At 44.0% G+C, this 12,771-nt stretch overlaps 1 protein-coding gene across 8 annotated transcripts in view; it reads right to left on the reverse strand.

Moving 5' to 3' along the window:
• NSD1 (nuclear receptor binding SET domain protein 1) overlaps nucleotides 1-12,771 on the reverse strand; it is a 104,489-nt gene that overhangs the window by 90,635 nt on the left and 1,083 nt on the right. For 3 of the 8 annotated variants that reach the window (XM_053294501.1, XM_053294500.1, XM_053294499.1), the window contains exon 2: nucleotides 9,608-10,515. In XM_053294501.1, the coding sequence (XP_053150476.1) occupies nucleotides 9,608-10,495 (888 nt within the window). In that variant the 5' untranslated portion in view covers nucleotides 10,496-10,515. Of the gene's footprint in view, nucleotides 1-9,607; nucleotides 10,516-10,941; nucleotides 11,071-11,230; nucleotides 11,444-11,743; nucleotides 12,169-12,771 lie in introns of those variants that run through there. The other 5 variants (XM_053294497.1, XM_053294495.1, XM_053294502.1 and 2 more) reach the window with 5 other exon arrangements.

Here is a 12,771-nt window from a genome sequence, read left to right on the forward strand (position 1 = left end):
AACTGAGAGGTGATGAGGGCATGAGTTATGGTTGCCAGGGCCTGCTGGTTGACCTGCAGGTCATTCTCTTCTATGGCCATTCTCTTGCTGCACATGCTCATGGGTTGTGAGAGGAGTTTGGAGAGGACAGTGGAGTGCTTAGGTCTGCATGTGTAGAGGTTTTTGTGCTTCTAAAAGCCATTTGGGGCAGCTTTTGGTATCATTAGGAAGCCACTGGGAGCCTTCAGGAGCCTTTGCTCTGGAGCTTTTGGAGGCTTTGGGGAGCCATTCCTGTGGAGCTTCTTGGAGCCATATTCTGGAGCATATTGCAGCATTGTGTGGCCCTCATAAGATGCTAATTAACACTTTTATAATTTTTTTAACTTTTGATGCAATTTTATTTTTTATCAAAATTTTCAGATTACAAATTAATTTTAATTTTGATAATCACAGTACTATATTTAATTTAAATCACAATTAACAATTCAATTTAAATTAAAAATTATAAAATTGATTTTAGTTATCTATTGAAAATTGATTCTCCTCTCACTCGATTCTTACACGCTCCTCTGTGTTTACTTGAATTGGATTTAATTTTGTGCTGCCTCTTCAGTCAACCTGCCAACTAATCAGGCCAAGGGGCTTGTGCTGCCAAGTGCTGGACTTCAACAGTGGGGTGAGGAAACATCATGATGACGCATCACTGGAGAAGCTGGGAGGCACTGCTGGAGAGTGAGGCAGCAGGAGAGCTGAGGTGGCCAAGGAAGAGTGCTGTGCTCCATCCTTGTTTCTGCTTTTACTCTGTTTTGGTTATTTTTTTGTCATCTTCCTGGGCTCTGGTACCTAACCCCCCCAATTCCCACTGACAAGGTTTCATTATCAGCAGTTTTGTTATCCGCGGTTGTAGGCCAGAACAGAACCCCCACTAATCACAAGTGCCATCTGTAGTCAAGGCTGATCAGCCTAGCTGTAAAGCCCAAGACTACCACCCTGACTGGAGAAGGGGTGCCTATGAATTCATTATACTGTGGTGTTGTTTTTTTAATGGCCACCTGCTTTTGCATCAGACCCCACTTGTCAGGCTAGTACAACACTATTTTGCAGCCCACTCTCAAGTGACCTGTCTCTGCCTCTCTTCCCATTATTGTATCAAAATATGTTATGCAAGTACCCTGGGCACACATACTGCAGGACCTTACAAAAAATAATATAGCTGACTACACACAATCAATAACAGCAAGTATCAAGTCAAAAAGACCATATTCCCATTAGTTACATTATGATACAAGTAAAGATGCATGTGAATATGCTTACAGTGGCCTCTGAAGTAAGTCTACAAATTGCCCAGTTGTATTAAGAAAAATGTACAGATTTCAGAAGATGCTGCCTCTACCTTCAAGCCTTAGATGGCTTGTTCCAAGATTAACAAACAGTTAGATGCAGATGCCACGCAACCCTCAGGCACATATTCCTGAAGTCAAAAAGTCCTTTTGGAAGGGAGGAGAGGGAGCAGTGAAAATCACTTCCCCCTCCCTCTCCACCCACATTTCCCTGCTTGGCAACATGATGCATGGAACTGTAATGCTAAATCTTCCACTAATAAGGCTCCTGTTACACAATGCTAATGGTGCGCACAATGTCTGCTGGTATGTTCTATTTAATTTTTTCCAAGTGTCTTTTAAAACTGCTACACCAACAAGAGGTAGAGCAGGAACCCAAAATCCACATCAGTCTACCTAACCTATTCAACCATAGTTCAACAAACAGAACGCACAGACAAGTCAGTGTGTGACCCTGTAATACATCCCAGTGACCCAATTATGGGACTCAAACTAGGGAATCCGAGTTCAGTAGAAAGCAAAAAAATAGACTAGAAATAGTATTCCTTTCTTTAAAAAAATTACATGACATCAAAACTGAAGAAACCAAAATGTGAACATCAGGAATGGAAGTTTGACCAAATACATATTTATTACTTATTTGAAATAAACATATCTTGCTTCTCCTATCATTTGAAGTGAAATCTTCAAAATAAAGGTTAAAAGGGTACTTACGGAAATATAACAAGATTCATAAAACTCCCTCTTAAGTTACTCCTTCAGCAATCTTCAGAACGGTCTGAGGTGGTGTAATACTGTTCTTTTAAACTGTCTAAGAAGAGATTTATTTTTCTATCTGAACATATAGATTTCTTAAAACTGTACTATTAGTACATGTATGACTCCCTACACCAAATGGTGACATTTACAGTCAACCTAAAGCCAGCAGCACCTCTGAGTTCCTCATTTGCACAAAGATAACTGTGACATAAAAATAATTATACGACTACTGAACAACATATACTCATTAGCCAGAACCAATCTATTGCAACAGGATGCTCCTCTGAATAACCCACATGAAAGCAGACATAGGAAAGATATGATACTTCATCATTGCTGGCTTGTGCTGAACAATCACCACTTGTGAAAATCCTGCCATGAATTCCATTTCTGCTTTTAAACATCATCATCCCTAGAGGTGTTCACCACAATTAAATGTCAGATTTGTCAAGAAGCAGGACCATCTCTTCCAATACAAAAACCAAAAATGCAAACCCAGCCCACACCTATGCCCCTTTGAAAAAGTAAGCCTGCCACTAGCTAAGTGTTATGCATATCGTGGGACTTCTTCATACATCATGCTACAGCTCAGGATTATAAATTACTTGGAAGTCTCATAGGGCACTTACGTATATGCAGCACCTGTTATAACCATTCAGTCAAGATAAACCACTTGAGATTATTTCTGACATCACATATCTTGAAGCCCTGGTCAGCAATTAGTTTCACTGGCCGTCCAGTTGGAGGAAGTGATGAAGGCAGACACTACTACGCCACTGTTCCCTCTAAGGCATGCACATGTGCACGTGCTCACAAGTTTTCTGATGTCCGCTCAGTTAATTTTAGATCCCGCTCAGGTTGAATTAGGGAGGCCCCATTCTGAATGCATGTGCGCTCACAGTGCCTTGATACTGATGCCCAGAACAAAACTCAATCCACAGAGATGAAAAAAATTAGAGGGACCACTGTACTATGCCCCTGTGGCCACAATCATACATGCCCTCTTACCAATGAATTGTAGCTTTTGTTAAACTTATGTTATACTTCTTGTATGTATTTATTCAACCATTCAATTTCTATACCACCCTTCCAAAAATGGCTCAGAGAAATAGAATAAATAAATAAATACAGAGAAATAATAAATAAATAAGATGGATCCCTGTCCCCAAAGGGCTCACAATCTAAAAAGAAACATGATATAGACACCAGCAACAGTCACTGGAGGTACTGTGCTGGGGGTGAATAGGGCCAGTTACTCTCCCCCTGCTAAATAAAGAGAATCACCAAGTTAAAAGGTGCCTCTTTGCCAAGTTAGCCGGGGATAATATCTCAAAAGGCACTACACTGAGATTTTGCTAATACAGTGGTCCCTCGATTTACGTAAATAATCCATTCCGAACGCACGTTCGGAGGTCGAAATTTTCGTAAGTTGAGGAGCGCACCACGGAAGTCTCAAAACACTCGTAATTCGAGGAAGCCGCATCTAAACATTCGTAGGTCGAGTAAGCTGATTCTAAACCGGCAACTACTTCCGGTCTTTTTTGTCACTCATAACTCGAAAAAAACGTAAGTTGAGTAGTTCGTAGGTCGAGGGATTACTGTATGCAAATGTAATCAATTAACTGACTAAGGAAGTTGGCAACTGAGAAACCATATAGTACCACTCAGAAAATACTCTGAAATACTGAAGGAAGTATAGTGTGCATTAACAAAGGCTACCATTCATGTTTTACAGAAAGACCATATATACCATTTTCTTTTCAGAAAGTGACCAGAACCAAAATCACCACAACAAATAATAATAAAGTGCATTCTTGTACACAAACAAGAATGTATAAACAAACTCCCCATTCCATTGATTATAATTTGCCCTTATAAATTAAAATGGCCTCTCACCAACTTTAATCCTATATGCAGTTTGGCTGCTTAAACTCACTGACTAACATCCAGACTAATGAAGTCCTGCAGTAGCTAATACTGCACTGGTCATGGGGGCAGGGAGAGGAGTGATTTTCATTGACCTCCCTTCCCCTCTGAAGCCCACTGAGATCCCCAAAAATATACCCCTGAGGGCTGTATGACCACTTATATTGTTAAGTATTTCTGGTGCAAGTTCTTTTCTCTTCCTATTGAACCTGGTCTCTGCACACCCTCCCCTACAGCCCCCTACATTAGCTGCCTTCTCAACCATCAACCTCACTGTACAAGAGAGCAAAACAATACACTACACACCAAAATGGTAAAAGGAAGCTGTTGACAACAGCAAAAGGGGAGCCCAGCAGCAATGAACAGGCTCTTGCTTGGCCTTGCTGCACAGAGATGTTCTATCCCTTCAGTCTCTTGGCCTTGGAAGTATGGCTTCCACTCTCACCCTATATCCTGCCATCTTGCTTTTTAAGTATTTATTAAAGGGATCATTATAAGAAAACTATACAAACCCACTGAGAAACGGAGAGCCATCAGTCCTGGATCTCCTTACAAAACAATTGCCTCACCATCCCCAAAACAAAATCGGGCTCACTTCCTTATGAGCAGCAAGTATTTTATAATCAGCAAGTAACAGCAAGTATCACATAAAAGCCTCACACATATTGACTATCAAACACAAATCCATTTTATCATGTCACAGGATGGAATAAGTTAAATCAAGGCAATGTAAATTATTAAGAAAAAATGACAATTTAAACTATTGACTAAATAAAATTTTCCATTAATTCATTTTCTAAACAATAATGCAAACTACCTGGTTAATCTTATCATTACGCTTGCTAATTTATAACTAAGAGCATTTACACACTCTTTGAGGGTCTGTTTTGTATAATAAAATGCATTTGATTATCTTATTTTATTTTTTTGTTATGTTTTTACTAATTTTAGAAAACATGACACAATACACTATTTAATGTAATTTTGCCCATTATGTATGTCAGGTCCAAGGGATGCTGAACACAGTTTATTTTTACAAGGTGAAAAGAAACTGTTTTTCTTCACAAAGAGTAAATATCTATAATCTGAGAACTGAACATGTTGCAGAGCTGAGGTAGTTAAAGGGCACAGAAATAGCCTATCACTCAGGTGGGACAGTGGATGATCCTTTGAGTGATACACTGGACAGCACCTTCTAAAGATACTATCCACCTCAGGCTAGATCCCAGTGCCTGTGATCACATGTTAGTTCATGGCCACCAGTATCATGGCCATAAAAGTAGTATTATAAAGGACTTGTTGTGCCATATTGATTATTCAGAAAGATATTTTCCTTGAGGTTCTTTATATACAGAGAAAAGTAGCCTTTAAGTCAATGAGCAAACAACGGCCATTAGGAGAGGCTCACTGATTTGGTTTTAAGATATTATCAATTTAGGATTCACATATTCACATCAGATTTAATTTTAACCAGATTATTTTTCAAAAGATAAACTTACTGGTTGACATCCTAACAGTGTGAAAGTGCAGTGTGCAAAGTGCCTGTGTAGTGTTTAGTAATGCCTCACCATTCCCAAATCCAGAGTCATGATGTGGATGTGCAGAAGGGAAGCAATTTTCACCAATCCCCCCTTCCCCAGAAACATTCCATGCAGCCTGGAAGTAGGTCCCTGAGGGTCACATAGCATAATATTTAACTTTTTAAAAATAATCCAGTTTTTAAATCTTATCAAAATGAAAACATTGGGCAACATCCAGACTATTTAGTCATGACTAAACACCATTGAAATCAATGTGTATGATAGTCACAACTAACTTAAGTCCAGTTTACTTTGTTGTGTCTGACTTAGTACCAATGCTGCCCATAAAAGTTCACCCACCCTGATCACACTAACAAGCAATCAATGTCCACCAATGAGAAGAAAAGCTCACACAACATTTATCTTGTAATAATCACAGCATGCATTTGTCACGCACACAAGAGGAGTGCTTGAGAAAAGAGAGATACTGAATCTTGCTATTAGACTCAGAACCACTCATGAAAAAAAAATACAACTCAAAGTAAACATATTAGTTTTAGCAGCAAAAACCAAATGACCCATAAGCACTATATTTTTGGTTACAACAATCAAATCATGTGTTTTCCAATAGTACTACTGAAGTCCTGAAGCTAACTTTCACGATTCACAGTTGCAGACAAGGTAACTGAAGCCACTGAAGTTAATCACAGAATTCCAAGCTATCTTGGGGGAAAGCCCACTGGGATGATAAAAGTCCCCTATTGAACTTTAAACCACCCCATTGTGCTTATCCAGCCTCCCCTTTAAGAACTCCAAGGAGGAAGTCAACATGATTTTCTTGAAAACTTTTTAAATCTACATGGACCCCCTTGCTCAGAGCCTAATGCTAGACCATTACTATGAAACAACCACAAACAACTTAAAATTATGTTTCCAGATCTTCTGATGCCATAAGAACAGCCCTTCTGGATCAAGCCAAGGCCTCTCTAGCCCAGCATTCTATTTCCCACAGTAGCCCACCAGATGCCTCTGAAAAGCCTACAAGGAGAATACTGATATCCCTCTTACACTATTGCTACCCTACAATGAGTATTTATAAGTATACTACAACGGAATCTGTAGGCAGCATGTAGCCATCACGACTAGTGACTATTGATAGACTTAAATTCAGTCATTTGTCTAATCCCAATTTAAGGCCATCCAAGCTCATGTAAAGTAAAGTGTGCCATCAAGTTGGTGTCGACTCCTGGCGACCACAGAGCCCTGTGGTTGTCTTTGGTAGAATACAGGAGGGGTTTACCATTGCCATCCCCCTCACAGTATGAGATGATGCCTTTCAGCATCTTCCTATATCACTGCTGCTCAATATAGGTGTTTCCCAGAGTTTGGGAAACATACCAGTGGGGATTTGAACCAGCAACTTCTGACTTGCTAGTCATCTCCCTGCTGCTGTAATTTGTGGCAGCAAATTTCATCAATTAATCCTGTGCACTTCCATCAATACAAGTCTTACAGATGACTAGCTCAGATTATACTTTTCCAGCCCATGTAATTAAAAAGGGAGACTTGTTGAGAGCATGCCCATTACGACATCTTTCACAAATGTCCTGACATCTTTCTGGGGCATTCCTTTATCACATGGAGGGAGCAGACCCAAATACTAGACTGGTATTTGGGTCATGTGTAGAGGAACAATTCAAATTAATGCCCCCATACTCATGCCAGGAGGACATCTGGACATCCAAAAGAGACAGCCATGCTCTTGATGTATGCCCCTTTAAAACATGTGGGCCAGAAACCAGCATTATTCTGGTTTCCAAGGACCAAGCAGCAGTAAGGTATTTTCCATCAATGACCTTCATATGTTCATTCTACTTTTCACGGAACTTCAACACACTCCCCTTCCACCCCACCCCACCCAAAAAAAACAGGGAAAGGAAAATGAGATGATGCGATTTCAAGAATTTTGCACAAGTAAAAACAAAATCTAACAATTTTTTCTAATAGGAACTATTTTCTTCTGTCTCCCTCCCTCCCTCCCTCCCTCCCTCTCTCTCTGTATAGATGTATGTCCTCCCTCCCTCTCTCTCTGTATAGATGTATGTATGTGTGCACGTATACACACACACACTCATTCAAGTGACCACATCATGCATTTAATGAAGTGGACTAACCCATTAAAGCTCATGCAACAATATATTAAAATTCAAGGATTCTTGTATTAGTTTAGCTGCAACAAACAGTTGCTTCTCTGGCATTTGTGGGTATCAATAGAACAACAGATGTTAACTATTTGACAATGAGATTATTTTGGAAAGGAAGTAGTCTCCTAGTAAAATAACTGATTTATCAACACAAAATGAAGTCTAATAAAATTGCACAGACCACTAAGAACTACACTATGCACTTTTTTTTAACACAGTATAAATTCCCAAACTTAGCCACTATGGAAATCATTTTTAAATAGGCCTATCAGCCAATTAAGCAATCTTAGTTGATTAACTGTATGTTAATTGATTCTTCAATTAAATTTGGTTGCATTTCATATGAGAAATAAAAGTTCTGAAGCAAATATCACAATTTCTTTTGTTCTTAAATTATCTATGTATGTGCTGTAGCAGGCCTCATCTATAGGAGAGGTATTCCCCTTTTATGTGCATGAAAAAGGAGAATACCTCTTAAGCAGATGGCACATCTTTTTAAATAAAAATAAGCATTTGTATTAATTTATTTAAATTGCTTCCCAATTTATTGCAGCAATTTTAGTCAATTAGCAATTTTAAATTAATTTGATTAAATTAAATGCTGCAGCCATAATTTTAAGAACAATTTAATGTTATACCTGAAAAGAAGCCTTTTGACTTAAGAGGTATTATTGAACTCAAACTGACATTGTCACCACCATTCAAAGGCAACAAACACATACAATATAAATCCTCTGATACTTATTTAACAGCACAGGAAAAATATGCAGCATGTATCAGTTATGTGCCACAAAAGTAACATAAGATTCCAGAATGATTTTCTGAATTTCCAGATGAGATCTCATTTTACTAGCAAAAATAATATATTTTCTAACTAAAACCACTTCACATGCAACTTTTAGCTACTAATGTACACCTGGGCATAGAGTGTAAATGTGTACACCTGTTTACATTATCTTATGGGAAGATCTTGCTTGTGTATTTTACTATCCAGATGTTCAATGCATGTACAGTAGTACACCTATCTGTACCCTGCATTTGAGGTGGTCTGTATCCAGATACTTTTCAAATGAATGCACGTACAGTCATTCACACAGAAATGTACACATGTACAGACACCTGTATGCAATAACACAGTTTCTGAACAGGACACATATGAACGTGCAACGGGAACCTACAACTGGAAGCAAGTTTCTGAAGTGTGTACATGCCTCAAAATAATATGTGCAATATTCACACCTTTTCCTACTATTACTGTGCAGTTAAAAACATCATGTATGAAGCAGCCCTGTCAACCTTACAAATCCAGTCAACAATCCAAGAATAAAAATACTTTTTACCACATACAACTTGTCTTCTAAATCTGTGCTTAAAATAATAGACGCAAGAGCAAGTTCTCTGTTCCAGAAATGTTTTGGTTCTGCAGCAGGGAAGTTTTAAAATACCTATTCTAGCTAATAATCAAAACTGACTGTAAGGAGCAGGTTTTGTGAGTGATAAAGTTTTCAAATTGTTTATAAAGTTATCAAATCAGAATTCTGACAAGATATTTACAGCCAGCCAGGAAAGATGACAGTCCTGCTTTTCATAAAATTAAACTCAACTTAGCTTCCATAATAAGGGAAACTAATAAGTTCTTTGCTGTGCCAATCTTCGGGAGTGTATACCATGAGAAATGGCATTTTGTTTTTAAAGTTCTCGCACCTCAGCTTTGCAAACTGAAACACACACATGGAAACCTGACAATCTGCTAACTCCGCCCACCTCCCATTCAAAAACTTCTCTGCAACAATAACAGACCAGAGGAACACTATATTAAAACTTATTTGCCCATAAATAAATTTGCAGAGAACGTAATGGGTACCCCAAGGCTGCTTACAGATGGTAATCCTGTTGTTGATGGTTTTGTGATAGACGTTTCAAGTCTTTCTATTAAATTTCCTAATGTGATGGAACTATGATCAGGTTCTTCTTTTTCAGATATCTTTGTACTGCTGAATTGTTTTTCGGTTTTCAGGTCTGTATCTCCAGGCAAATAAGACACTGAGTGTAAGTCTACTTGCTCAGTTTTACTTCCTACTGGAGACGCTTTGCAAGTGTTACTTTGTATTTGCTCTGCATGAATGGGGTTTGATAACAGGGCAGAAATGGTCTCATTGTGCCTAATTTCTATGGGGCTGCCTTGCTGATTCTCTGGAGTCAGTTCTGTCCCGTTCTCAGTCTCTGCCTCCTGGCTGCACGTGGCCATAGCTGTATTTTCTGTCACAAAAGTAATTCCTTCTTCTGGGTTTTCTTCTGCTGTTAAGAATGATGCTTCAGAATCGACCTCCTTGTCCTCTTCCAAACAAGGAGCGAGAGTATCAAAATCAAGAAGCCTTGCAGAGTCCTGCTGGGGGCCCAAGTCTTCTGGATCGGCCAACACTGAAGAAGCGCAGAACTCCGGGGACTCGGGGTTGAAGTCGCTCCTTTCCAGTTCCTGCAAACCGTCCGAACCATCTTTTGAGCCATTCAGATATTCGGCATTGATCATGGAGGCCAAATCCTGCAGTCTCCGCAGCGGGATGTAGCAGGAGGAAGGGTCTTGGCCAAAGGCCGCTTTGGACGCTGCGGAGGCTAGCTGCATGGTGCACCCATTACGTGGCTCGGGGCTACAGCTCTGACCCTCCCCCGCATAAGGGCTGTCCCCGTCCTCCGCTGCATCTAACGCCAACGAGCCGGCGAAAGGGGGCAGGCAGCCCCTCCTGCTTACTTCGCAGGCCTGATCCATCCTGTGCGGCGGGCATCAACCTGTGAAACAAGCACAGCAACAATGGGGTCAGGCAAACCCTCCAGGGCCTTGTTCTCCAAAATGGCAGCCACCACTACTGCTGCTGCTGCTCCTCCTCCTCCTCCTCGGCGGCAGCGGCGGCAGAGGCCCCGCAGACGCCTCCTGTTCCTGGCTCGGAGTCGGAGGCCGCAGGGCGCCTGCAACGAGCCGGGTCCGTGTCTCTCTCTGCAACCACCATCCCCTTCCGGGCAATGTTGCCTCCTGGTCGGCACCTCCCGGGCACAACCTAAGGTTGCCTTCACAATAGCGCAGCATCCATCCTGCTGTTGCTTGCCGGGAGCGGAGCAGGCCAGGCCGGGCCGCACTCCCCCCGCAGCCACCTCCTCCTCCTCCCCCCGAAAGCTCCAGCTCGCAAACACCGAGTAGTTCAGCAAAGGCTTCTGGACCTTGAGTCTCCCCCACGCTCCTTTCAGCACAGCCCTGCTTCTGCATTAGGCCCGACACCGGCTGGCAGGGATGCCCCCCACCCCATTTCCAGAGGCCCTCCAGGGGTGGTTTGCTTGCAGCGCCCTTGCAACGTCCGCGTGGAATCACACCGCAGAGATGTCTCATCCCTTTGGAAGGGCAGGGAAGTCTCCCTTCAATTTGCCTACCCCCATCCCCGTCCGACTCTGCCCTCCCCCCGCCCAGTACAGGGCCAAAGTGAAGAGCCGACTTGGCTCCTCCGGGCCCTACCAGCTCCGTCTCCACCACAGCTGCCTGCCAGTCCCTTTCGGTTGCTCGCTCCTTTCCGCGCGCGCGCGCGCACTCCCGCGCGTCGCCGCACGCTCGTCCACACTACTGTCCCCCGTGCGCGCTCGCGCGCGCCCCCTCACTGACTCTTGGGGTTCAGCAACAGCAAAAGCTGCGCTGTCCAATCAGCGCGCACGCGCCAGCTTGTCCATGCACACACACAGTCTCCCTTTGGGCACCATACGGCCCCTGCGCCTGTAGCTACCCACGAGCGCTCCCTGCTGCCGACCCTCCATACCCCACCTATTGCTCTGGCTTTTGAGCCTGTTTCCAAGGGTTGCGCTCCCCGGCTGGTGTCGGCTTGCACGGGCCTGGCCTCGGCGGCCTCCCTCCCTTCCCTCCCACGGCACATGGCGCCGCAGCTCTCTTCTGTACCCGCGCTGGACAAGCCCTGCCTTTCTCACTGCCAGCGCCCAGCACCCTCCTTCCCCATAGCCTAAACAAGTCGCTTCGTACCAAGCCAGCCCGGCAGGGCGCCGCCTCTGAGGCCAGGCCTTTGCTAACTCCCCCGCCAAGCGCTGCAGAAGAGAGCAGGAGCGAGCAAAGATGGTGGCTGTTGAGCTCGCCCACCCACCCGCTGGGCAGCCGTCGCTCTCCTTGCCAGGGCTAAGGAGGGGAGGGGGAGCCCCTCAGACGCCCCGTGACCACCAGCCAACAGGGCTGAGGGCTGTCTCGGGGCTCTCTCCCAAGTACAGGGTGCTGCGTATGCTCGAAACTGTTTTTCACTCCATGCATGCATGATGGTGGCCACAGAGCCTAGGTAACCTCGCAAGCCTGCCCCGCTCAGACTGGGAGGAGGAACGCTGGGAGGGCTTGCTCCTCCGCTATTAACGTTGGGAGTAAGACGAAGCCAGGCCATCCCCAAACTCCCGCCCAACAATGGGGGAAACTAGGCACTGTAGGCAGGTCAGCCTGTTCCCTTATCTCCAGCCAACAATGGGGGTGGTGGCGAGTGAAGAAAGGCTCCGTCCTCTCCTCCCCCCGCCCCCCCCCCCCGCTTCTCACCCAACCCTCCGCGGCCGATTAATGGGAGGGGAGCTGAACTCTCCTAGAACAAATGGCTGGAGCATGAGTGAGATCTGGCTGCTCTGTGGCCCCACGCCGGGGGGGGGGGAGGCGGGGGAATCGCCCTTCCGGAGTGAGGGACGGTGGCGGGGGCCACACTGCACCCCCGGCATAAACTGGGGAGACGAATTTCCACCGATGCAGAGCACAACCAGGCCGCTTCCCAACATCGGGGTGGGGTGGGGGAGGGAAATCCAGTCCCTAACCAATGACTCGCCCAGCAGCTGGGTTGGAAGACAGACTAATAAGCTCTTCTCCTTCCCCATAGATTGGAGAAAGCTCCTGGAACTAGCGACAAGGCTCGAAGCAATTCGCTTCCTCCTTACTCGGGCCCGGGGACTGAAGTGGGGCTGGGCCGACTACTGCACTGCAATCACCCCCGCCCGCCCCCGCCTGTCCCCCCCGCCTTCCGTTCCTGT

This window comes from Hemicordylus capensis, chromosome 2, assembly GCF_027244095.1.
Source record: "Hemicordylus capensis ecotype Gifberg chromosome 2, rHemCap1.1.pri, whole genome shotgun sequence".
Taxonomy (NCBI): Eukaryota; Metazoa; Chordata; class Lepidosauria; order Squamata; family Cordylidae; genus Hemicordylus; species Hemicordylus capensis.